The sequence below is a fragment of the Pan paniscus genome, chromosome 8 (assembly GCF_029289425.2).
Source record: "Pan paniscus chromosome 8, NHGRI_mPanPan1-v2.0_pri, whole genome shotgun sequence".
Lineage (NCBI taxonomy): Eukaryota > Metazoa > Chordata > Mammalia > Primates > Hominidae > Pan > Pan paniscus.
The window spans coordinates 125,650,275-125,673,852 of record NC_073257.2 but is presented as its reverse complement, the minus strand read 5'-3'; the positions used below and the strand labels follow the sequence as shown (position 1 = coordinate 125,673,852).

At 43.3% G+C, this 23,578-nt stretch overlaps 1 protein-coding gene across 3 annotated transcripts; it reads right to left on the bottom strand.

The window, feature by feature from the left end:
• Positions 1-9,139: 9,139 nt before the first annotated feature.
• PLEKHS1 (pleckstrin homology domain containing S1) lies at positions 9,140-22,536 on the bottom strand. 3 transcript variants are annotated; one of them, XM_055092302.1, is made up of 9 exons: positions 22,427-22,536; positions 21,022-21,097; positions 20,017-20,133; positions 17,830-17,949; positions 15,590-15,696; positions 14,888-15,097; positions 14,056-14,157; positions 12,702-12,837; positions 9,140-9,351 (listed from the first exon to the last, which is right to left on the bottom strand). In XM_055092302.1, exons 1-9 carry the CDS (start codon positions 22,519-22,521, stop codon positions 9,172-9,174), a joined length of 1,143 nt encoding a protein of 380 aa, XP_054948277.1. In that variant the 5' UTR covers positions 22,522-22,536; the 3' UTR covers positions 9,140-9,171. The 3 variants fall into 3 exon arrangements, with proteins under 3 accessions (XP_054948277.1, XP_034787412.1, XP_008949179.1); XM_034931521.2 differs by having other exon boundaries at positions 14,930-15,097; positions 22,427-22,521; XM_008950931.2 differs by lacking the exon at positions 9,140-9,351 and adding an exon at positions 12,163-12,551 and having other exon boundaries at positions 14,930-15,097.
• Positions 22,537-23,578: the final 1,042 nt, after the last annotated feature.

Genomic DNA, 23,578 nt, shown 5'->3' with positions numbered 1-23,578 from the left:
TTTGTCTCTATGGATTTGTCTATGCTAGACATTGTATATAAACAGAATCATGCAATATGTGACCTTTTATGTCTGGCTTCTTTCACTTAGCATGATGTCTTCAAGTTTCATCCATGTTGTAGCATGTATCAGTACTTCATTCTTGTTTGTTTGTTTTTTTTCTTGAGACAGAGTCTCATTCTGTCACTCAGGTTGGAATGCAGTGGCACTATCTCGGCTCACTGTAACCTCTGCCTCCCAAGACTCAAGTGATCCTTCCACCTCAGCCTCCTGAGTAGCTGGGACCACAGGTGTGTGCCACCATGTCCAGCTAATTTTTTATATTTTTGATAGAGACGGGATTTTGCCATATTGCCCAGGCTTGTCTCAAACTCCTGAGCTCAGGAGATTCATCCGCCTTGGCCTCCCAAAATGCTGGGATTACAGGCATGAGCCACCATGCCCGGCCTCTTTTTTATGACTAAATAATATCCCATATTATTTATTCCATGAATACATCACATTTTATTTATCTATTCCTCAGTTAATGGACATTTTCACTTTTTGGCTGTTATGAATAATGCTACTATGAACATTCATACACACATTTATGTGTGGACATATATTTTCATTCTACAAGGGAACTTTTTACCCCTAAACAATTTTCACACCTGTATCCTTAATTAGGCTATCACCTCCCTGAGGGAAGATATTTTATTCCTGTTAATATCACCAGTGCCTGACAGTCCCCTGAACCCAGAAGATGCTGGAAAAGTGATGACAGTGACAGCCGACAGGGATTAGGGAGTTCTACAGGACCCTCGAGAACTTCTTTGGCCCTCCAGTTACATTCTGGTGGCTGTGCCCTGGGGGTTTGACCTGTTCTAGAATATTAAGTGAATCCTATTCATTCTTCAAGACATGAAATTCCTCCCACTACATCTCTGCACCCCAAATATATCCCTCCCTTGAAGCTTTTTCCAAACCAACTAGATAGAATTAGTCTTTAAGCCTTTTGTGTTTGTAACATTGAGTTGTGACTTTAACAAAGGATTTACAATAATCATATTTGCCTTGTAGGTATCTATGTGTATGTTTTTATTACTTTCACTTGATGACGAGGTCTACAAAGCCAAGGATTCTTTATTATCTCCTGTCCAGAGGACTAGCCTAATGCCTTTGTCACTAGAAGTATGCATTAGTTTTGTATTAACTTGAGTATAATATAGAGCCAGATGGCCAACTCAAAGGAGGGTTATGAAACGCGTTTACTAGTCATAACAGAAGCTGCCACAGAATTCCCCTGGCTCCTGGAACCACAAAAGGAACCACTTTTGTGATTCTTCTGGGCAATAGGCCCAAAGATGAATGCGTGTTACTGAAATGAGAGATGTATAAAAACGCTGAGTCATTCTATGAGTCATTCCAACATGTTCCCTGTTTTTACTTTTGGAAAGTGAGCTCCATGTCTGATCCTGTCGGCACCGCCGTCCCTTGCTGGATTATTCTCTTCTAGAGCTCAGTTTCAGCTCCTCTTTCAGGATGCCTGTGGTCTCCAAAGCCAGTCTTTCTGGTCTGAGTTCTGGCTCTGTCTGGTACTAGCCATAGCCCTGAGCAAGTGATGTATCTTCTCTGTGCTTTGTCTCCCCATCCGAAACCCGGGGACGGTAAGAGTCCTGGTCTCGCAGGGCTTTTTTTTGTTTTGTTTTTGTTTTGAGAGAGGGTCTCGCTCTCTCGCCCAGGCTGGAGCGTAGTGGCACTATCTCGGCTCACCGCAACCTCCACATCCCGAGTTCAAGCTCAAGTGATTCTCCTGCCTCAGCCTCCCGAGCAGCTGGGATTACAGACGCCTGCCACAACGCCCAGCTAATTTTTGTATTTTTGTAGAGACAGGGTTTCTCCATATTGGCCAGGCTGGTCTTGAACTCCTGACCTCAAGTGATCCACCTGCCTCGGCCTCCCAAAGTGCTGGGATTACAGATGTGAGCCACTGCACCTGGCCCACAGGGCTTTTATAGGAGTCAGTAGAGTGTTTGAATATTGCCTGGCAGATAGAAGGCACTCTCTGCATGTTAGTCATGGTTGGCATTCTGTTCCATCACGATCTCCTTCCTTTCTGAACCCTGCTATCACCGTGTAGTTTGATAGTTCATTGTCCTCTGATTTTTCTTGGAGAGTAATTTTACTCTGCCTCTAATTATTTTTCTGGTGGTCTCACCTATCCAGAACATACTTGAGAGCCAAGAGGCAAGCAAATGGCAATACCTCCACCGCCACCACCACCACTAGCACCAAGGCAACTGAGAACTCCAAATCAGTGTCACAGAACCCCTGGATTAAGAACCGACATCCTTACTCATAAAATCTCTTGGACCCACACTCAAAGCCTATTGATTCCTAGTGTGTATGGTTAGAACAAGCTGCATCCTCTGCTTTTGCAGCCCACAGCATAAACAAAGCAGTCTAGGATCAATTGGCATAGGGGAGAATAGTCCCCCGCAGCTCAGTACTCCTTAGGAAATATTTAGAGTGTGGTACATACTTAGAATGCCCATAACCATGTCCCTGAGTGGGAGGAGTTTAAGAATACAGGAACGTGTTAAGAAATTTTAGAAAGATTATGATTCATATAAGCTAAAAATTAAACTTACAGAATAGTGCCATCTCAAATCGTATCAGGTAAACAAAAGATCATGGTATGCTCAATTTTTCTCTTCCTCACTGTGTAGTAAGCTCTTTTTAAGAGAGTTTTAGATCTTCTATTTCTTTTACGTCCCCTAACAGCACCAAGCCTATTAACTGCTGCATAGGAACCTTAGAAATCTCTTAGTTGTTGAAAAACTAGCTTACATTAAAAAGGCCCGGCATGGTGGTTCATGCCTGGAATCCCAACACTTTGGGAAGCTGAGGCAGGCAAATCACTTGAGCTCAGGAGCTCGAGACCAACCTGCAAGGTAGTGAGACCTCATCTCTACAAAAAAACACCCACACAAAATTAGCCAGGTGCAGTGGTGTTTGCCTATAGTTTCAGCTACTCAGGAGGTTGAGGTGAGAGGATCGCTTGAGTCTGGGAAATCAAGGCTGCAGTGAGCCAAGATCCTGCCACTGCACTCCAGCCTGGGTGAGAGGAACAAGACGCTGTCTCAAAAAAAAAAAAAAAAAAAGCCCATAGCTTGATTTTCAATTAATTGCATCTGACCCCAGACCAAAAAGTAGTTATTAGCCTCACATTGGAATGACTCTGATAACATTTTTGGTGGGGGGTGGGGGGCGGGGGGGGGTGGTGCTGGGGTCAGATGCAATTAATAAATACCAATTTATGAACAAGGTTTGTGAATTATATTTAACAGAACATTCCTTCTTTTAACATATACTTATTGAGTACTTGTTATGTGCCATGCCCTATATTTATATGCTAGGAATATGGTGGTGAATAAGAAAGATGTGAATTGTTCTCCTCTTGGGGGCTTAATACTCTGGATCAGTGCTGGCCTCTAGAAGTTTCTGTGATGATGAAAATATTTCACATCTGTGCCATCTAATACAGTACCAAATTGCCATACAGGGTTATTGAATGCTTCAAATATGGCTAGTGCAACTGAGAAACTGAATTTTAAATTTTATTTAATTTGCATTAGTTACAGTTAAATGGCCCCATGAAACTAGTGGCTGTCATATGAGGCAGCACAGCTCCAGAGCCCAGTGCTGTGACTGCAAGGGGGCCCCTTAAACCTCCCTTCATTTTCTAGAACCATCTAACCAGAGTTGATATGGAGAACGGCCCCTAAGTCCTACCAGATTCTTGATCATTAGACAAAGACTTCATTAACTCAGACATTTTAAAGAGCTTTTTCAGTAAAACACATATCTTGCATATCCACAAAGTTCAACTTCACTGAAGAACTCTGAGTTAATCCAGCTGAATCTGAACATCCTCTCCCTTTGGGCCTGTTTATGATACTTTAAATTCCTCTTATCATCTCAAGGGAAAGTCACTTGGCACAAGCTCTGGAGAGAAATGGGATGGAGGTGGGGGGGATCGTGGTGCGCCATCATCTTACCTTATTAAAGAATTATTGTGATTCTCCACCTGTCCTCTCCACTCCCCCTCAATATACACAGACACACACACACTTAGGTACATATATTGAATGTACAGTGGCTCATTCTCTAGGTAGAGAAGAATGCCTTGCTGGAATCTACACTCACATGTTGACAGCTTCAAGTAAGGATGCATGTATTTGGCCCTCTGCATTCATTCCATATCTTACCAGCTGCTTTTAAGATTTCACTCTGAAGGGTTTGCATCCTCAGCCAAGAGAACAAAGTGGAAACATATAGACTCCCTCTGTGGCCTGTTCTGCAGGCATACGGCAAGCATTTGGAAGGGAGAGCAGGCCGGAGAGGTGGTAGCTCCAGATGCCCTGCTGAGAAGTGTGAGTGCAGGGAAGGTGTTGGCCTGGGAGGTGGAGGCATGGCATGGAGCTGGGGAAGCCCGGGCCAATATCTCCACATGTCTGGGCTCTGGTTTCTTCTCCAGCAAGACTGAAGGGCTGCACCAGATTTGAGCCGAGGATGTGATGGCCAAGAATTGCTCCAGTCCATTCTCATGACCTCCTTTCCTCCAGAAATCTGCCAGACAGGGCCATCCTGGCAGGACAGCTGAGCCAATCACTTTGTAGTCCCCAGCCCCACATTCACCCACCTAGAACCAGGTCGGGACAAATATCAAGGGCAGTTCTGGAAGGGGAAATATCACAGGTGGCAGAAGGCACTGAGGGTGGGTGTGGACGTGACTGTGGTGGGCAGTGTGTCAGGAGGGTCTGTCCCACCCTCTTAGCTCTGGCAGAAATATATATATATGGCACAAGTGTTTTTCTAGCCTCAGCCTGGGAACTGTCTGCATCTCCCAGCAGCCTGTCCTATACCTTTCTTTTCTTAGCCGTGCAGCAGAAGAGGGCTCTAAAAGCTGAGGTCTGAGACAAATGGCTTGATGACTGGGCTTTGGGGCCAGTTTGGTCATGAGCTTCCCTTGGGGCCACTCCCATTTTCAGGAGAAAGAGCCTTGGTGGACCCCTGGGGAAGTGTGGTCCCCAGGCCTGGGAAAGAAGGGGCATAGAGTAGTGAACCCGGGCCCTGAAGAGCGGCGGGCAGAAGTGGCTTTGCTGAAGCCAAAGCTGTGGGCTCCTCTCTCCACCTCAACTGCACAACAGCATGTGGCAGTGCCCAGTTCCTCCAGGCACTGGTTGTACCCTTCCCTAAGTAACAGATAGCAAGGAGTGAAAGCCAGGCTTCTCCCTTCAGGAATCAAGCCTTTTTGCAGGTGGGGAGGGGGTAACAGCCATTAACGTCTTTCGGAACTATTGGAAACTGTGGGCCTTCTCCCCTCAATAATGCCCGTGTGCGTCGTCCACATTCTGCAGCCTCTTGGGAGGACTCGCGTGCCTCTCCACAGGACCCCAGGCACAATGCTCCCCAGTGTATGTTCCCTGTTCCACCTGCAGTCAGATCCCCTTCAGGGAAGGTGGCTGTTAGAATGCAGATTCCACGGCCCCACACTGGATCTGCGGAATCAGAATCTTTCAGGTGGGGAAGCCTTGGAATCTGCCCTGAGATTTTCCTTGAGAACAAGCTCCTCATGTGAGAGAAGCCCCCAGAGCAGGGTCCTCATAACAAGGACCCCAGCTGGCCCTGATGTTGGAGGAAAGTTTTGGGATTAAGAGAGGGCCAAGGGTAGGCTGGCTGATCTCCCCGTGCTGGGCTGGGAAGAGCATGGGATTGGGAGCCAGGAGTTCTGTGTTCTGGGCCCGGTACTTCCTTGAGCCACGTCAGTGATTCAACTCCTGAGGCCTCCCGCTGTTCTTTGCCTCATTGAGGGGGTGGAAAGACTGGTGGGTAAGGCTTGTCCACCAGCCTCCATTTAGCATTTATTGGCCTGCTAGTGTGGCCTCTGAGCAGGCCCAGGGAAGGATCTTTGGGCTTCAAAGCCATGTATCCACCCACACTGTTTGTTGCCAGGTGGTTTTACCTGGAGGTTTTTTTTTTTATTTCTTTCATTGTAGTGGCTTGGCTTCTCATTTCTGAAAGTTTAAAAAATATGTACATGTGGCCGAGCACGGTGGCTCATGCCTAATCCCAGCACTTGGGGGGGGGCGCTGAGGCGGGCGAATCACCTGAGGTCAGGAGTTCAAGACCAGCCTGGCCAACATGGCCAAACCCAGTCTCTACTAAAAGTACAAAAAAATTAGCCAGGTGTGGTGGCGGGTGCCTGTAATCCCAGCTACTTGGGAGACTGAAGTAGGAGAATCGCTTGAACCTGGGAGGCGGATGTTGCAGTAAGCCGAGATCACACCACTGCACTCCAACCTGGATGACAGAACGAGACTCTGTTTTAAAAGAAAAAAAAGTGCATATATATTTATATATATATATATTCCCACACTTGTATTTTTGTATTATAAAAGTGACATATGCACATTGCAAAAAAAAGTATTCAAACATTACAGAAATGCCTCTCTTCCCATGGCCAACCCTGATCGTATTTCTCAGAGATAACTCTTTACTAAAAATTTGATTCTAAGTTTTAATTTTTTAAAAAAGCACATAGAGCAACAGTGGGACAAAGAACACCTGTGGAGTGTTTACTCCTGATCAGGCAATGTACTTATAAGGAAACCTCACAGTAGCCCTGGGAGGTACGGACCTCTCACTCTAGTAAGGGTTGAAGAAATTTAATATACACATATACATACACACAAACACCAAACATTTATTTGCACAAAAGTGGGATGATGTTATCCTTATTATACAACTTGATTCTTTCATTCTTAATGTATCACAAACAATTTTACAGAACTGTGCCTGCTGAACATTTTAATATCTACAGTGTTCAATGATATGAAATCAGAATTAAGCAATACCCAAATGATTTTTTTTTTTTTTTTTTGAGACTGGGTTTTCCTCTTGTTGCCCAGGCTGGAGTGCAATGGCATGATCTTGGCTCACTGCAACTTCCGCCTCCAGGTTCTAGTGATTCTCCTGCCCCAGCCTCTCAAGTAGCTGGGATTGCAGGCATGTGCCACAATGCCCAGCTAGTTTTGTATTTTTAGTAGAGACAGGGTTTCTCCATGTTGGTCAGGTTGTTCTCAAGCTCCAGACCTCAGGTGATCCACCTGTCCCGGCCTCCCAAAGTGTTGGAATTATAGGCATGAGCCACCACGTCCAGCCTGATTTTTTATTATTACAAACAGTACTGCAGTAAACTACTTTTTTTACATGTATCTTTGTGTATTTGTGTATTTCTGTAGGATAAATTTATAAAAGTAGAAACAGTAGATCCAAAAGGGCATGCGTTCTCACATTAAATAAAGAAATCCCCAAGACCGGGTAATTTATAAGAAAAGAGGTTTAATTGGTCCACAGTTCTGCAGGCTATACAGGAAGCGTGGCAGCATCTGCTTCTGGGGAGACCTCAGGAAGCTTTCACTTGTGGCAGATGGAGCAGGCATCTTACACGGCAGGAGCAGGAGGAAGAGAGTGAGCGGAGAGGTGCTGCACACTTTTAAACAACCAGATCTCACGAGAACTTACTATCACGAGAATAGCACCAAGGGGATGATGCTAAATCATTCATGAGAAATCCACCCCCATGATCTCATGATCCAGCTGCCTCCCACCAGGCTCCATCTCCAACACTGGGGACCACAACTCGACATGGGATTTGTTAGGGACACAGATCCAAACCATATCAGCATGTAAATGAAAAATTTTTAATACTTTCCGAACAATCTGGATAACAGGAAATGAAATGTATTTGAATGTCTCTTCTAAGTGCTGAAGGTATTTTCAAATCCAAGTTCAAATATGAGGCTGGCATCTGGACATTTGTTTCCCAGAGCTGGTTTTAGATTCTTGGTTCTGCAACTGAACGGTTATGAAACTTGGAGAAACAAAGAAAATATGCCTTTCATCGCTCCGGGGCTCGATTTTTTCCATGTGAAGCATGGTAAAATACTCTTTCTGAAACCTGTTTTTGCTCTAACACCCCCCGATTTGATTAGTGCTTTAGCTCTCTGCCTTTGTTTTCCTATTTATAAAAAAGAATTTTATTCCTTTGGCCTTCCAGGATCAATTAGTCAATGGATCCATTAATGAAGAACTTTCAACCTTGAAGTGCTAAGTAGTTCTGTTATTGCTTGTAGAGCAAGCTGATCTTGGCTGCATGTGATGTAAAACTGCTGCGACTTCTAAAATCATTGCTGAGTCTTTAAGAGAACAAGATACTTATTGAATCCAAAAGGCCACTCTGTCTCAGCACTCTGGCCTGTGGGGTTGAAGAGAGGCAGGTGTTTGGGAAGGGGATGTTTGGGAAGGAGGTGTTGGGGAAGGGGGAAGGAGGTGTTGGGAAGGAGGTGTTGGGGAAGGATGTGTTTGGGAAAGAGGGGTTTGGGAAGGAGGTGTTGGGAAGGCGGTGTTGGGAAGGAGGTGTCTGGGAAGGAGGTGTTGGGAAGGAGGTGTTTGGGAAAGAGGTGTTTGGGAGGGAGGTGTTGGGGAAGGAGGTGTTTGGGAAGGAGGTGTTTGGGAAGGAGGTATTTGGGAAGGAGGTATTTGGGAAGGAGGTGTTAGGGAAGGAGGTGTTGGGGAAGGAGGTGTTGGGAAGGAGGTGTTTGGGAAGGAGGTGTTGGGAAGGAGATGTTGGGGAAGGAGGGGTTTGGGAAGGAGGTGTTGGGAAGGAGGTGTTGGGGAAGGAGGTGTTGAGAAGGAGGTGTTTGGGAAGGAGGTGTCTGGGAAGCCTGATCAGGTATCACATCTCCCTTGGGAATCTTGCCTTCTTGCAGTGAGTATTTGCAACTGTATGTCCCTTAACAAAGAAGGAATTGTGTGGACCACATCCTCACAGAACACAGCATGTATTACTTGAAGGACTGACCCAATCTGTGTCTGTGGTGTTTGGGACAATAGCTGAGATAATAAGGCCTTCCAATTCCCCCAGGTTCTCCAATCATGCCACATGACCCTCTTAACATCTCTGATACAATAACCAGAGAGGGGATAGTCATCCCTATTGTTAAGATGCAGATGCAGAAATTCAGAGGGGGGTGCCGACTGTCTCCTATCACATGGCAGCAGCAGGGGGCAGAGCTGGACAGTCCCAGCTCCATCCTGGTTCTGCTGCCATGGGTCTGGGGTGCGTTACTCCCTGGCTCCTTTCTGCTGGCTCTTTTTAATGGCCGGACTCCTCTTGGGAGCCCTGTTCAGTCTAGGCTTATCCAGCTGAGAAGGTGCAGCACTTTGGCATTTTGAGGGACACGTACAGGATGCAGCATGGAATGTCTCTGAATTTGGGATCCTGCCGATGGTAAGCTTTAATTTCTAAAACACAAGAAAGAAGAAAGTTAAATGGCTAAAGATTATCTTTAAGATTGTTGCTTCCCAATCTGTCCTCATCCATACCCTTGGGAGCTGGTTTTGAAGAAAGTCCTGCAGTGAACTGTAATATCTGGGCCAGAAATAGACAGGGATGACTTACTTGGCTAGTTAGGTGGAAGGTGGATTTTTATTTTCTGGCATCCATGGCCTGAAAAGGAAGCTGAGCTTTTAAGGAAGGATCCAGGTAGCATTGATGGTGCTGTAAGGGGTCCAATTGCACCAAGAATTAAAAAGGCCTCTTGAAACAAGTGAATCAAAATGAAACCACCAGACAGGACTCTCCCAGACAAGATTCGGAGGAAACTTAAACTTGATCAGTTTCTCCTGCAACCTGTCATGTCCTTCCCCTGCACACACCTTCTCCCCTTCCCTTGAAAATCTCAGTTCTCTCCCCTCCCAATCCCTGCCCCATCCCCACCCCAACCTCCACTTCCCTCATCTGTAGCATAACAGGAAGGAGAGTAAATGGGATTGGCTCAGGCACTTTAAAACATCAAGGGCCAATGGCTGTTCTTCCTTTGGTTCCATATCTCCCTTTTCCAATATTCTTTTTCCTTCCAGGGACTGTGTGTTTGAATTTTAAAAGAGCAGTGGATACCCATCAACACAAAGAAATCAGGAATGGAGGCAGTGGGAAAGTAAGGGAATTTTCTATCTTCCAGATAATCATGAAGATGAATACTGCATATTTCTCAATAGCATGTAGGGGCTGTTATCAATTAGAAAGGGAAGGAAGAACGAGCACAAGAGAAATGCACTGACTCCACAGTCTAGAAAGGCAGTTAGGATAAACTGCAGTCAGCAACACCCAGGCACAGTTCCTAGATCTGCTCACAGGGAAAAGCCCTTTTCTTGGCTTCTGAATTAATGCCTGGATCTTTGGGTCAGAATAGTGTTTGGTAACTTTCAGAAGAGTTCAGAAGCTTATATTGACCACTTGGCCCCAGTGTATGTGGATCCTTTTTTTTTTTTTTTTTTTTTTGAGACAGAGTCTCACACTGTTCCCAGGGCTGGAGTGCAATGGTGCAATCTCGGCTCACTGCAACCTTCGCCTCCTGGGTTCAAGCGATTCTCCTGCCTCAGCCTCCCCAGTAGCTGGGATAACAGGCACCCGCCACCATGCCCAGCTAATTTTTTGTATTTTTAATACAGACGGGGTTTCACTATATTGGCCAGGCTGGTCTCGAATTCCTGACCTCGTGATCTGCCCACCTCAGCCTCCCAAAGTGCTGGGGTTACAGGTGTGAGCCACCACACCCAGCCCAGTGTGGATCTTTGGCAGAGAAAATGTACTATAGTTACCAGATTGTTGGACTAGGGCCCTGAAATCTACTTCTTTTCCACCATGCAGTCTCCTATCCAGTCTTCAAAACCCAAGCCAAACACCACTTTCTTTGAGACACCTTCCTGGCCTCCTTCATGTAGATTTACTCCATTCTACCTCTGTGATCCTATGGCCCTGTGTTCACATCTCAGGGCACACACTGTATAGCAAGTAGCACATCACATGCCTGCTTCATCCACTAATCTGTGAGCTTCAGCTCAGGCTGAGGTCATTTTTGTAGCTCTTGAATTTAGCACAGTATACAGCACCCAGCAGATGCTCAATAAATAGTGAATGGGCCGGGCGCAGTGGCTCTCGCCTGTAATCCCAGCACTTTGGGAGGCCGAGGTGGGCGGATCACGAGGTCAGGAGATTGAGACCACGGTGAAACCCCGTTTCTACTAAAAATACAAAAAATTAGCTGGGCGTAGTGGCCGGCGCCTATAGTCCCAGCTACTCAGGAGGCTGAGGCAGGAGAATGGTGTGAACCCGGCAGGCGGAGCTTGCAGTGAGCCGAGTTTGCGCCACTGCACTCCAGCCTGGGGGAAAGAGCGAGACCCCGTCTCAAAAAAAAAAAAAAAAAAAGAAAGTGAACGAATGTGTACTTGCCCTGCCACTAACTAGTTATGTATCTTAGACAACTCATTCACTTATCCTCACTGGGATTACTCATTTAGGGTAATGAGTAATAGGGATGGCACAATTTGTGTGACCAATGGGATTATTACGTAGTGCAGAAGAGATAAGATGTGTTCTTAATATAGATATGCTACACAATCACAAAATTCCCAGAGCTGGAAGAAATTTGGAAATCATCTAATACAATGGTTTTCAGAAATTTGAAGCCAAAGAACTGTTTTTTAAGGAAAGCTAACAGTAAAGTCCAATATTTTGGACTAATCTTTTTTTCATAAAAGATAAAAGATAAATGTAAGCTTCTCCAGTTGAAGACCCAGCATACTCTCTCCTTCCTCTCCTCTCCTTTCACCTCCATCCTGGGGATGCAAGAAGCACAGTTTGAAAACCAACCTCTCACTTTAGTGAGAATAAGCTGAAGCCCAGAGAAGGCAGTGAATTTCCTAAGGTCACAGGGCTAGTTAGAAAGAAAAGTAGACCAGGGAAGGAATTAACACATGAAGACTGCAGTGATATGCAGGACAATAGCTAGTCCTTGAAAAAACAACATACTTAGTGCATACCTATATAATATTAGGGGTGGTCTGTTGTTGTTTTTCCTTTGAGACAGGGTCTCGCTCTGTCTTCCAGGCTGGAGTGCAGTGGTGCCATCATAGCACACTGTAACCTTGAATTCCTGGGCTCAATTGATTCTCCTGCCTTGGCCTTCCGAAGTGCTGGGATTACAGGTGTAAGCCACCGTGCCCAGCACCACATATTATGTTTAATTCTTGCAATATTCTGTGAGGAAGTTAGGGCTGTGATGATTTCTGAGATAAGGAAACTGAGGCTTTAAAAAATGGGCTTGAATAACATTCCATGGTCAGTTGTAGTAGAAGTAAAAGTAACTAGTAGCTTTATTGAGCACCTAATATGTGCCAGTCACCTTTGTAAGCACGTTACACATATTACCTCATTTAATTATCCAACAACCAGCACCATCATTAGTCATAATTTTACAGAAAAGAAAACTGAGGCACAAATTGGTTGAAGGAGCTGTTTTGGAATCCCTGCACCAGTCTGATTCCATGCAAGCTCTTTTTGCTACATCATGCCGATCTGAGGTCCTGAACCCAGGTGCTCTGTCTCTTAGCCCAGTGCCTTCTCCAAATGCTACTTGATATGAAAGAATCCTGAAAGAGTCCTGAAAGCACATTCTGTTATTTGCACTTGATGGTGGAAGAATGAGGAACCTTATTTGTATTCAGGGTACTTCTCAGACTCCCTCTAAGACCCTGATCTTTTTCCTTCTGGTACTGATTTGCCCTGTTCAGGGCTGGTCAGTACGACTCACCTCCTTCTGGATGGACCGGGTGAGAAACAGGGAGACCTCCTCCAGGCTCTGGGGTTTGAGGTCATTCACTGCCAGAAGATGATCTCCGTGGAAAAATATGCATCCCAAACGTGGGGGGCCTTCCCACTGAGACACACTGCAGTGGGAATACAACATCCAACACCAGTGTGAGGCTCAGCTGGCCAGGAGGGCAGGGCACGCAGGGTCTCCTGATTCTAGGTCACGTGGCACCACCTCTGAAGTAGACTGTCTCCTTCTGTTTAGAATATTGTTTCCTCTGTCACTACAATAGGAGCCTAACCCTTCCTCCAAAGCCCAGCTCAAATTATACCACCCTTACAAAGGCCCATGAAATCCTACATCCCATTCCTCTGCTATAATTCATCTCCCCTACCCCTGGACTTCTATTACATTGTGTGAGTACCTGATTTGTTACATTTTTAAATAAAATGCATTTTACATTTACTTGTTTTTGTGGCTGTCTTTTTCTTACCAGGTTACATGACCCCAGAAGTATGATGTCACCTTTTTGTTTGTTTTGTTTTTTAATTTTTAAAACCCCATGGTTCCAAGTAAAGAAAGAGTGCTCAGCGTTTGTTGGAAGTGAGGGTGTAATGATTATACAATGAATATATAATGAACAAATAAATGAATTAAGGAATGTAGCAGCTCAGTTATGGAGGAGTCCACATAAGTTTCAGTCAAGTGTGTATTGAGCCTTGGATTGTGGACTATTTAAAAAAAATGGAAGGTGTGGTTCCTCCCTTCTTAGAACTTATAAGACAATTAATGTGTAGTGTTTACATTAAAGAGTTTTCTTCCCTTATGAAGATGAAATCTTCCATCAAAATAAATTACAAAGTCTTTTTAAAAAAATGCCATATCAAATAGACAGTGATTGCTTTAAGAAAATTCTCTGCCACACAGTCTTTTGTGTCTGTGACTAGCAGTTTTTGTTTTTTGTTTTTTTTAACCTTGTGTCTGGAAGTCTTAGAAGCTGATATGCTTTCTTCTTTTAGGCCTCTGATTCTTGTTGACTTCACTAATTTCACTCATTCATCAAATACTATCCCAGCCCATTCTTCCTCCCTTCGAGGAGTCAGAAATGGCTGCTTCCTGAACTTTTGGGTCCTGTTATTCCCCCTGCTCACCTCCAGGCTGACTTTTCTGCACAACAAGACCCTGATTTCTGCCTCAATCAAAGATTTTTTTGTAACAACAGCCAGTCAACAGTCCAAGCTCCCCCACCCCAACCCTAGTCAGTGTTGCCAAATACACTGTTTCAAGATGTAATTGTTCTCTTCAAAGCTTCCAGCCCCATTTATAATCCACAACAGTCAAATCTCCAACCTACCATATCCGTCCTGCGGCTTCTGTGAGAGCAAGATAGTTGATGACATCAGGAGGAGAAAGGAAAACGTTCAGTTTCTCCACTTGGCTTTCATCAGGGATATTACTATGAACAAGACATTTGTAAAAGTCACATCAGGCAACTGACCTTGGCTTTCAACTGTACTTTCTGAGTAGACTTTTGGCCTCTATTTCTGAGATGATATTGTCCAGGTAAAGGTTGTCCAAAACATTTGGAGAATAATATAAATTTAAGTTACTGAAAAATCCTCTTGGGATGTGGTAGTGGATGGTAGGCTATGGGAACAGAGGGAAAAATGGACTAAACTGGTTATGTAACTGTCCACATCAGGCCGGTCTGCATATTTCTCTGCTGGAAATGATTTCATAGAAGAAGGCATGGAAAAGATTTAAAATTACATCAATCGTACCAAATGCTCTTGGTAAAACTTAAAGCCTAAATAACCCCCTCCTGGTCTATAACTAAGTCTCATGCAACTTGCATGTCCATAATTACACTCATGGGAAAACTGAGTGACATGCTACTCAGATTGGTGTGGATCCCAAGTCCTGGGACCTGAAAGAGTAGCCAAGGGGGAATTTTTAAAAATAGCTGAAAATGCCACCCCCCGCCCCAGGAACTGCTTTACTTAAGATCTATCATCCCCTCTCCTTGGCCACAACATCAATGACAGGGAGAAGATGGTCAAGTTTTTGGCTGACTTGGAGATTTTTAGGAACAGCTTTAAAATTTAAATTCTAAGTTAAAAAAAAAAAGTGGGAGGGAGGCTGCCTTGCTCTTAGGGTCCATCAAGTTTTAGAAATTAGAGCTTTACTTGATTAATATAGACAATTGCACAACAGTTAGTGAGGCCGACCCCTTTTGGTCATTTGTGGTCTGTGCTTCCACATCGGCAGGGGAAAGACACCAATCAATTCCTGAGCCTTGTTCTTGCAGGTGGAGGTCCCCATCCTGGGTCTCTGGAAGGGTCTGGTGTTCCTCTTTGCTGCTATCCACAGACTCATGGGATGTCTCTTTGAAAAAACTAGAGCATAAGAAGTTAAAACAAGCCCTATTTTAGCATGTGTTTTTACAGTGTTCCCCTGCGTGTGTCAGATTTAAGTAGCTAACAGCCATGTGAAGACTAGCAAGGTCTTGACGTATGTCCAACTATCAGAATCACAGCCACAGCTAGCATCAAATTCAACAAACTTTCCTTCTAAAAATAGATATGGAATCAAAATTACCCTTTACAGTGTTTGGAGGACAGAAGTGAGAGTGTGAGAGACATAAATGCAAAGTAGAAGATAACTTCCTCAGGAGACGGAAAAGGTCCTGAGGATGTCATTGGTGGTTTTCTGTGGGAAGAGACATGACTCCCTCATTTTTTGTGTGTTGAGACGACTGAATAATATGTGGAAACTGGTCTCTGATAATGTTTGGCATCAGTTTGTCAACTATTGAAATGAACTGACAATCATTGTTCCTTAACAGCAGATGAGCAAACATCAAATTTTGAAACAGCATTTTGACTTACTAGGATTCCATTGGCTCATAATGACACTCGATTCTTCCAGAGACCTGGTCTGGACCATCAGTTTCAATGGATTCACCAGAATCACTGGAAGCAATGATATTATCCAACTGCAGATAAGAGGAATAGATGTAAGAATCCCAGTTTACCGATAAGTCAGGTACCTTCTTATTTCTAGTATTAACAGCTCTGGGCTCTGACATAGAGGTACGGTTTCCAGTGGATGAACGTGGTTCTCATTTGAGAAATATCAACCAACCTTACCTCCGCGAGACTGAACCAGCAAAGCTTCTGGAGGACTCAAAGTCAATTTTCTTCTCCTGGATCCCTCATGCTCCGGATACAAGTGTTATTTCTATTGAACTAAATTGCTGTTTATCTTTCTGTTTCACCATTAGGCACTTAATGACATGAAAGCATTTCCCCAATCAGTTCTACTATAGAATCATGGCACTTGGCTGGGACAAAGACTCTGACACAATGTGAAGCTGGTCTCAGGTTACTATGCTCACAGGCAGCCCAAGTGGCTTCAGGGCCATTACAATGTTCTAGAAAAATACTGCCCTTAGGAAGCTCTCCATAGCCCCCTTAGAACAAAGAGAGTCACTTGTGGCAATGATTGCTCAAAAACTCTAAGGCCTACCTAAGTTCACCGTTAACCCATGATGGAAACCTTCCTTCCAGTCAAGCCAGTCTTCCCATTGGCCCCCTGCAAATGGTTCTGTTCCATCGCCATGTTCATGCTCTCTTCTTCACCTCGAGTGCCATCTTTCCTTTCGGCCTACTGAAATCATGTTCAGGCCTGGCTGAAGTCCCACAGCCCACTCTGATCACCTCAGCTACGGCAGAGCTCTCCTTTCTCTCAATTTCCATTGCATAGTTTTTTTACTTATTTATTTATTTATCTTTGGTCTTTTTAGCTGTTTTGTCTGCTTTACTAGACTTTACTTATCATAAAGTACCTAGCAAAGGCCAGGCCTATAACTGATGCTCAGTACACATCTGATTGGTTGGCTGAACTATCATAAAAGATTGCATCCCAGGAAACACAAATATGAAAATATTTTGGTGAAAGAAGAACTCTGTGCTCAAAGGAGCTTGGGAAATGCCATGTGTTGTATCTGACTTGACTATTTACAATGCACCACTGCATACTAAATGCTCTGAGAATTCTGCTAAGAAGCTTGTTTAACTTATTTTAACTGGGTGTTTTCGGAACTTATTTGACCCCAGAATGTTTCTTTTATATAAACATACGTCACCATCTTACGGAAAACCCCCAGTTTGGGAAATGACGCAGCATTCTCACCCTCCATTCTGTCTTCCTATCTCTCACTTCCATTCTCTTCTCTCTATAGTCCATGGCAGATATAGCTGCTCAGTTAATACTAATGGAGGATAATTCAGGTTTTGAGATTTCCCAACTCAGAAGCCATCGCTTCCCCTATGCTGTCTACAGAATGAAGTCAACTTGGCATTCAAGACCCATCATGGGCTGGCTCTTTTCTACTGTTTATCTCCCACTATGCCTTTCACGCACTCTAGGTTGCAGCCTCACTGAACTATTCCCCATACATGTATCAAATGGCACTTCATCCCAGAAGCCTTCCTCGACTCTGATAGAGAAAATCTGTTCTTTTTCTATTGCTTCCAGAGCATACGGACCACGTCTTTTGTGCAGCGTTATCCTGTGGTAACTGACAAGACTCTGCACTCTGACAGCAGGGTGATGTCAGGCTCATTACTTTAGCCACCATGCCCAGTACAGTACAGTGACTAGTGCTCAGAAGGCATTCAGTAAGGGCTTCCTACTGATCAATAGACTGATCGATACACAGCACACAACTGATCACCCAAGGACCTTGGCTCATATTATTCTTTCTGCTAAGAATGCAGAAAGACTCCTCAAGGCAATCCCCCACATCCAAATTTTACTCATCATGTATGGTCTAATGTCATCTCGTCCCTGAAATCTTCCTGATCTTTTCTTTGAAAGTCATCTCCTCCTCCCATAGCTCATGCACCCCTGGTATTTTATAAGCATCTCTCTTCAGCATAGAACCCTCTGTCTTGTATTACAGCTGTCTCCTAGTCAAGTGTCAGCACCATGAGCACGTCATCTGTATTTGATTTACTTCTGTGTTCCCACTGACCATAGCCTAATATTGCACGAAAAGTGCATGGCAGGGTTTCAGTAAATATTTGTTAAAGAAACAAATGATGAATGGACAAGAAGGGGTTACCTCTAAAAGAACACTTCGAGGAGTAAGATAATGATTCTCTTCCTTCACATCTTGAGTGGCTTCTGATAAATCTTGTAGGTGAGTTTGCCTAAATCCTGGAGAACTTTGTTCCATTAAATGCTGAAGAAAAGAGATAAAAATGCTTTGCTTTTTCTTTGCAAGAGATAGAATTAAATCACATGCATTCTAGAAAAGCCGTAATAAATTAGTTGGGTTAAAAAAGACCAGAGGGTCTTCCAAGATTACATCCAGAAGCTCACACAACTTGAACTTGCCTCTTGAGTCTGGGTCACCACTGAGGATGAAAACATATAAGCACATCACTCAGGCTTTTTTTCTCTACCGTTTGGAACAGTCACTCACAACAAGTGGTTTTCTCCTGTGGGTGGTATTCTTTTTTTTTTTTTTTTTTTGAGACGGAGTCTCACTCTGTCCCCCAGGCTGGAGTGCAGTGGCGTGATCTCGGCTCACAGCAACCTCCACCTCCTGGGTTCAAGTGATTCTCCTGCCTCAGCCTCCTGAGTAGCTGGGAATACAGGCGCACACCACCATACATAGCTAATTTTTGTATATTTTTTAGTAGAGATAGGGTTTCACCATATTGGCCAGGCTGGTCTCAAACTCCTGACCTTGTGATCCACCCGCCTCAGCCTCCCAAAGTGCTGAGATTACAAGCATGAGCCACCATGACCAGCCCTGTGGGTAGCATTCTAAGTCACTAAGCTCTGGAGTTGCTACCCTCATCTTTTTCCTGTAATCATCCAGTGCCATCTAAGAATGTAATTAACCCAGAATCAAGGCGTTGCACCTTTCCTGTTCCTGCTCCATATTTTTCTTTTGTGTTCTGTTCACACACTTCTATTGTTTCCACAGCAATGGAATTTGGTTGTGTTGATCACATGATAGTATGAATTATGGGTTTCCAGGTGATCTAGATTCAACCACTATTGCCTCCCCTTCCCCATAGATACAGAATATTCTACTAAAGTAGCTTCTTTGCATGGCAGAAAAATTCCAAGAACAATGCCTCAGAGCAGGGGGTTTGGAAAAGACCCTGAATGTTCTCTAGAAAAAAAGTCAAGTTTTAAAATACAGGTGTGTTTAAGTTCTGTCCACGTTTTAAGTTCCAAGCTCATGGAGCTGGATCATGCTGAGTTGGGGGTAAAGGCAGCCCGCTTAATTTAACCAACAACAACACCACCCAGCAAGGCAAACAGTACTGTTAACTCGAGCTGGTTTAAAAATCACTGGATCTATAGTGTGAAAAGGCAAAGTGACCAATAATGTTATCTCTAGGGGGAGGGAGATATCATGAGTGAAAAGCAAGAGGCACTTACAGACAAGGGTGAAGCTTCCTAACTGCTGCATACCACCGTTTCTACTCACTAAATGAAGAACTGAGGTGAGGTGTTTGGCATGGTGAATTTGATATGCTACAAAAAGCTTTCAAAATAGTTGGAGAGCTACCAACTAGATAAAACAAGGGACTAGGACTCATTAGATGTGCTTGGTATACATGGACAGGGTAAAGTCAATGGATAAGTCTCTAAGAGACAAAATAGTATCCGTGCCAGAGAACAAAACCACTCAGCATGTTTATGACTAATATCCCAAGTTGGGAACATTGCAAATCCAAGAAAGCTGAAGGTCCAATTACAAGTCGCTTTCAAGAGGCAGGTACATTATATTTTATGTCTTCAAATGGATTTCATTAGAAATGAGGAAGAAGTGATAGACAGCTATAATGAATGAGAAGTGAGATTGATCAGGGTAAAGGGAAGAGATTAACAAGAAACTCAGCCTTTGCCTGAGGAGTACAGACAGAATGGGCAGAAATCAGGTAGTGTCTGGGAAATCTTTTGGCAGAGGGATCTGTGCCCTCTGCGTGAAAGAAAGGAAGCAAGTTGCCAGCTAGGTTTTGGTTTAGCAAAGGGGTCTTACCCTAGCATACCCAAAGCATATCAAGAGCATCTAAAATGAATGAATACACTGAGAGGTATTCAGGGCAAGCCCTCAGTGAGGCTCATCTGTGTTATGGGATAAACATCAGGGCTAAGAATCTTTCTTATAGTGCATCGGGCTTTGAGGAAGGTGGGCATGGTTAAATTCAATTGCTAATTGGTAAGATTTTTAGGCATTAGCTGACTCCCAGGTGTGGTGTCCTGAGAAAGAAGTGAGCCCCATTACCTTGTCTTGGAGACCATTTCTTGGTGAGCTGGAGCCAACAGCCTCTGATGTGCTGGAAGGGCCAAGGAGAAGGCTGGAGTAGAAGAGGGTTCTTTTATTACCCAATGAGAGTTCCTCCTGCTCACAAAAAAAGGAATCAGTCAGGGCACAGTTGATCTCTGTCTGGAATGAAACGGCAGCCTCTCTACCGGGCTCCTTGCCTCCCGTCTTTTCCCATAGCGATCTAACATTCATGCCGCTGGCCTGCCAGCATTATTTCACCAAGACAAGAGCCGAACTTGTCTCTCTCCTGTTTCCAAACCCTTGAGGACATTTAGCCTGACCCTCAGAGATGACCAGCGTTTTCCTCAACTTGTCTCCTCAACTGTGTCTCTTTCTGACACCCTCCACCCCAGTTCCCTTTGCTCTAATCACTTCAGTCTACTTGAAGACATGCCTTGATTTCTCCTTCTCTTTGGCTTTTGCTGTAAGCATGGAACAACCTAGAAAACATGTCAAAAAAAGATACCTAGGGACCAAAGTTCCATCTATAAAGGTCTGCCCTGAGAAAGGAACATTAGCAGAGGCCCTTTTGAAATAAGTTTAAAACTTAAAACTGCTAAGCATGTACATGAAAGATACATTATATTAAAAATGCAAGATACATGTAAAACATTTTTGTAGAAACTGCCCTAGACTTATTCAAAAGGGAGCTTGTCATGCACCTTGAATAACAATGATGGAAAATACTATATTCTAGCTACTACTTAAAAATGTCACAGTTAACTTTTCTTCCCTCTAACACAATAATAAAAATCTGAAGTGTCTGTACTTTAGCTCTCTCACAAAACACAAAAGAATTTTTTTCGTTAATCATAAAAAGTAATAAGGATGTACATTTTCTCACTTATTTATTCCTTGTATTAAAGCCAGTTACTAAGGAGGCAAAGGAAAGCTACCATTGTTTTCTATTGAAAGAGGGTTGTGTTCAGGTGCCCTGTTATTTTATTAGTGATATGGAGTCACCTCTGTGTTCTGCTGTGTTGCTTTTATATCCTGGCAAAATGATGACATGAAGGAGACCCAGTCTTTAATCTTCTCCCTGTTGATAGGAATAAACTTTCAGTTGGCATGTGGCAACAATAGTGCCTTTTGAACCAGAGAAGGATTCTTTTATGAATGTTAGAATGGTGGTGAGAGCAGGTACCAGCGAAATAAGAATTTTTCCTAAGTAGCTAAATGGCCTCGCCACCTCCACATTTGCACACTAGAATTAATGCTCAGCCACCTCTGCAAGGAAAGCTCAGAGAAAGGGAAGAAAAGTAGAAAATAATAGTAGTAGTCACAGGGTTTGGGGCTTTCGGCTTTGACACTGATTTTCTTTGTGTTCTCAAGCAAGCCCCCTAACCTGTCAGTGCCATTTTTGTGTAACTATGCAGGTGGGCCTTCCCTTAGGGAGTGCATGTGTTGATGAAGAATGTGCTTGAATGAATTTGTATAATCACATCTTTTCTATGGACTCACAGGACAACTTAAAAGGAAGCTTTGGTCAATCTGAAACAGATCAGGATTTTTCATATGTTGGCTTTGGCATTGTCCGCCTCCTCTGCACAGTCTCTCCCACACCAGCTTTGCCTCTCCCTCAAGCAGATAATCATCCATGAAGAGTCCACTAGGCACCTTTGCTAGGACCAGAAGCCCCTCTTAAAAACTGCAGACTACTTTGGGGGCAAGCCTAGTTCCTCCCTAATATATGTAGCTTGTGTAGATGTTTTTGTATTGGGTTCTTTTACATGGAATGCTTCTGGGGTGATGGTGACTGTTATTGGTTGAAATGTACCCTCCCCGCAAAAATACAATGAATTTGTATGTTTCAGTTCCATATCCCAATACTTCAGAATGTGACCTTATTTGGAAAGAGGGTCGTTGCAGATGTAATTGGTCAAGATGAGGTCATACTGGAATAGAGAGGGCTCCAAATCCAATATTACTGATGTTCTTATAAAAAGGGGAAATTTGGACACAGAGCTATGCACACAGGGAGAACACCATGTGAAGACTGGAGTTATGTTGCCTCAAGCCAAGGGAACTACCAATAGTTAGGAGAGGCCCCTGGAACAGATCTTTCCTTGGAGTCTTCAGAGAGAGCATGGCTCTACCCATACCTTGATTTCGGACTCCTAGCCCCTGGAACAGTGAGACAATAAATTTCTGTGTTCAGAGTTATCCAGGATGAGGTTCTTTGTTACGACAGCCCTAGGAAACTAGCTCAGTAACTTTTCAAGATATTTAAAAAAATAACTAAGATTGCCAAGATGGCATTTGAGGTTTGTAGCGTGGGTTCAGAACATGTTTATTGGTATAAAATGTTTTGTTTTTTGGTTTGTTTTTGTTTTGCATGCAGTAGACATTCTGTGTTATCTTCTCTCACCTGTCATGGCCGATGAGGAAGTATTCCCTGTTAGTGGTTCTGATGGACATGACCTCATCAGGGTGGCATTTAAACATCTTCTGCACAGATTGCATCTTTTCCTGGTTACTTATGCCAACTTCTACACTGGAATTTCTATTAGATATAGACACAAAGTATTAAACCAAGGTAAATACAGAAATAGAAAACTGACTAATATTTTATATTGGGATTCAAATGGAATAAAACTTCAGATGTGCTGGATCCATGTTTCCAAGATTGTCCAATAATTTTAGAAGATAAGTTTGGATTTTTTGATCTGGTTAATTAATTGAAATTATTTTGTTTAGCCTAAGATTCAAAAATTTCTATTTTAATTGGATTCTTGATTCCACAAATTATGTTTTTCAATTTTGGGGTGCACAATTTATTAAAGAGAAGACCAAAAAAAGCTGATCTAAATATTTTTTAAAACTCTATCTTGACTTTATAAAATGACAATTTCATCTGCTCCCTCTCATCCACAAGTTATGTGAATCAAACTCCTTAACTGAATGCCTGTTAATTAAAGACTTATCAAGTATGACATACAATATGAAACAAATATTCAACTATCTTTTAACTCAAAGTGCTCACTATTTTAGCTCCTATTCAGTCACAAATAGTATAATCAGCTTGAAGCAGGTTCCTTTGGTCAATTATGTAAATTTCAATTTGCATGCAACTTGTTACTGTTTGACTTTATAGTATTTGTTGTTATAAAAGTTTTCCTGCTTGGATACACACTGATCAATTTCAATGGAACCTCGGTGATGATGGTCTTTATAATAGGAAAGACTAAAGCTCTTTTCCCCAGCCTTTGACAGGATGAAAAACCGCTTTTTCCAAGAGGTCTGAAAAATAAAAAGATTTTATGTCTTAGTTAAATCTCAGAGGAAAAGAAATGATTTTTAAAAATGCTCATGAGGCTGGTGGGAGGCTTGTTAAATCACAGCAAATACTTACCACAGAGGAGAACAGCTGAGAAGGTGGTGATTTAATAAAGTAATCTTGTTTGCAGACTTCATTTTCATAAGAAAATGTAAATTGTTTGCCTAATAAAAGTGAACAGAACTCAGTTTGTTCCTCATACATTTCTGAAAAGAACTGCCTCAATTGGAAAACACTGTTTAT

Excerpts from the sequence above, each read along its gene's own strand:
- PLEKHS1 (XM_008950931.2), bottom strand. The coding sequence starts at position 22,521 with ATGCAATCTGTGCAGAAGATGTTTAAATGCCACCCTGATGAGGTCATG. Across the intron at positions 21,098-22,426 it reads TTCCTCATCGGCCATGACAG|GGAGAAGATTAAAGACTGGG; the intron begins GTGAGAGAAGAT and ends TCCTATCAACAG. Across the intron at positions 12,838-14,055 it reads GAAGCCGCAGGACGGATATG|TGTGTCTCAGTGGGAAGGCC; the intron begins GTAGGTTGGAGA and ends TTCCCACTGCAG.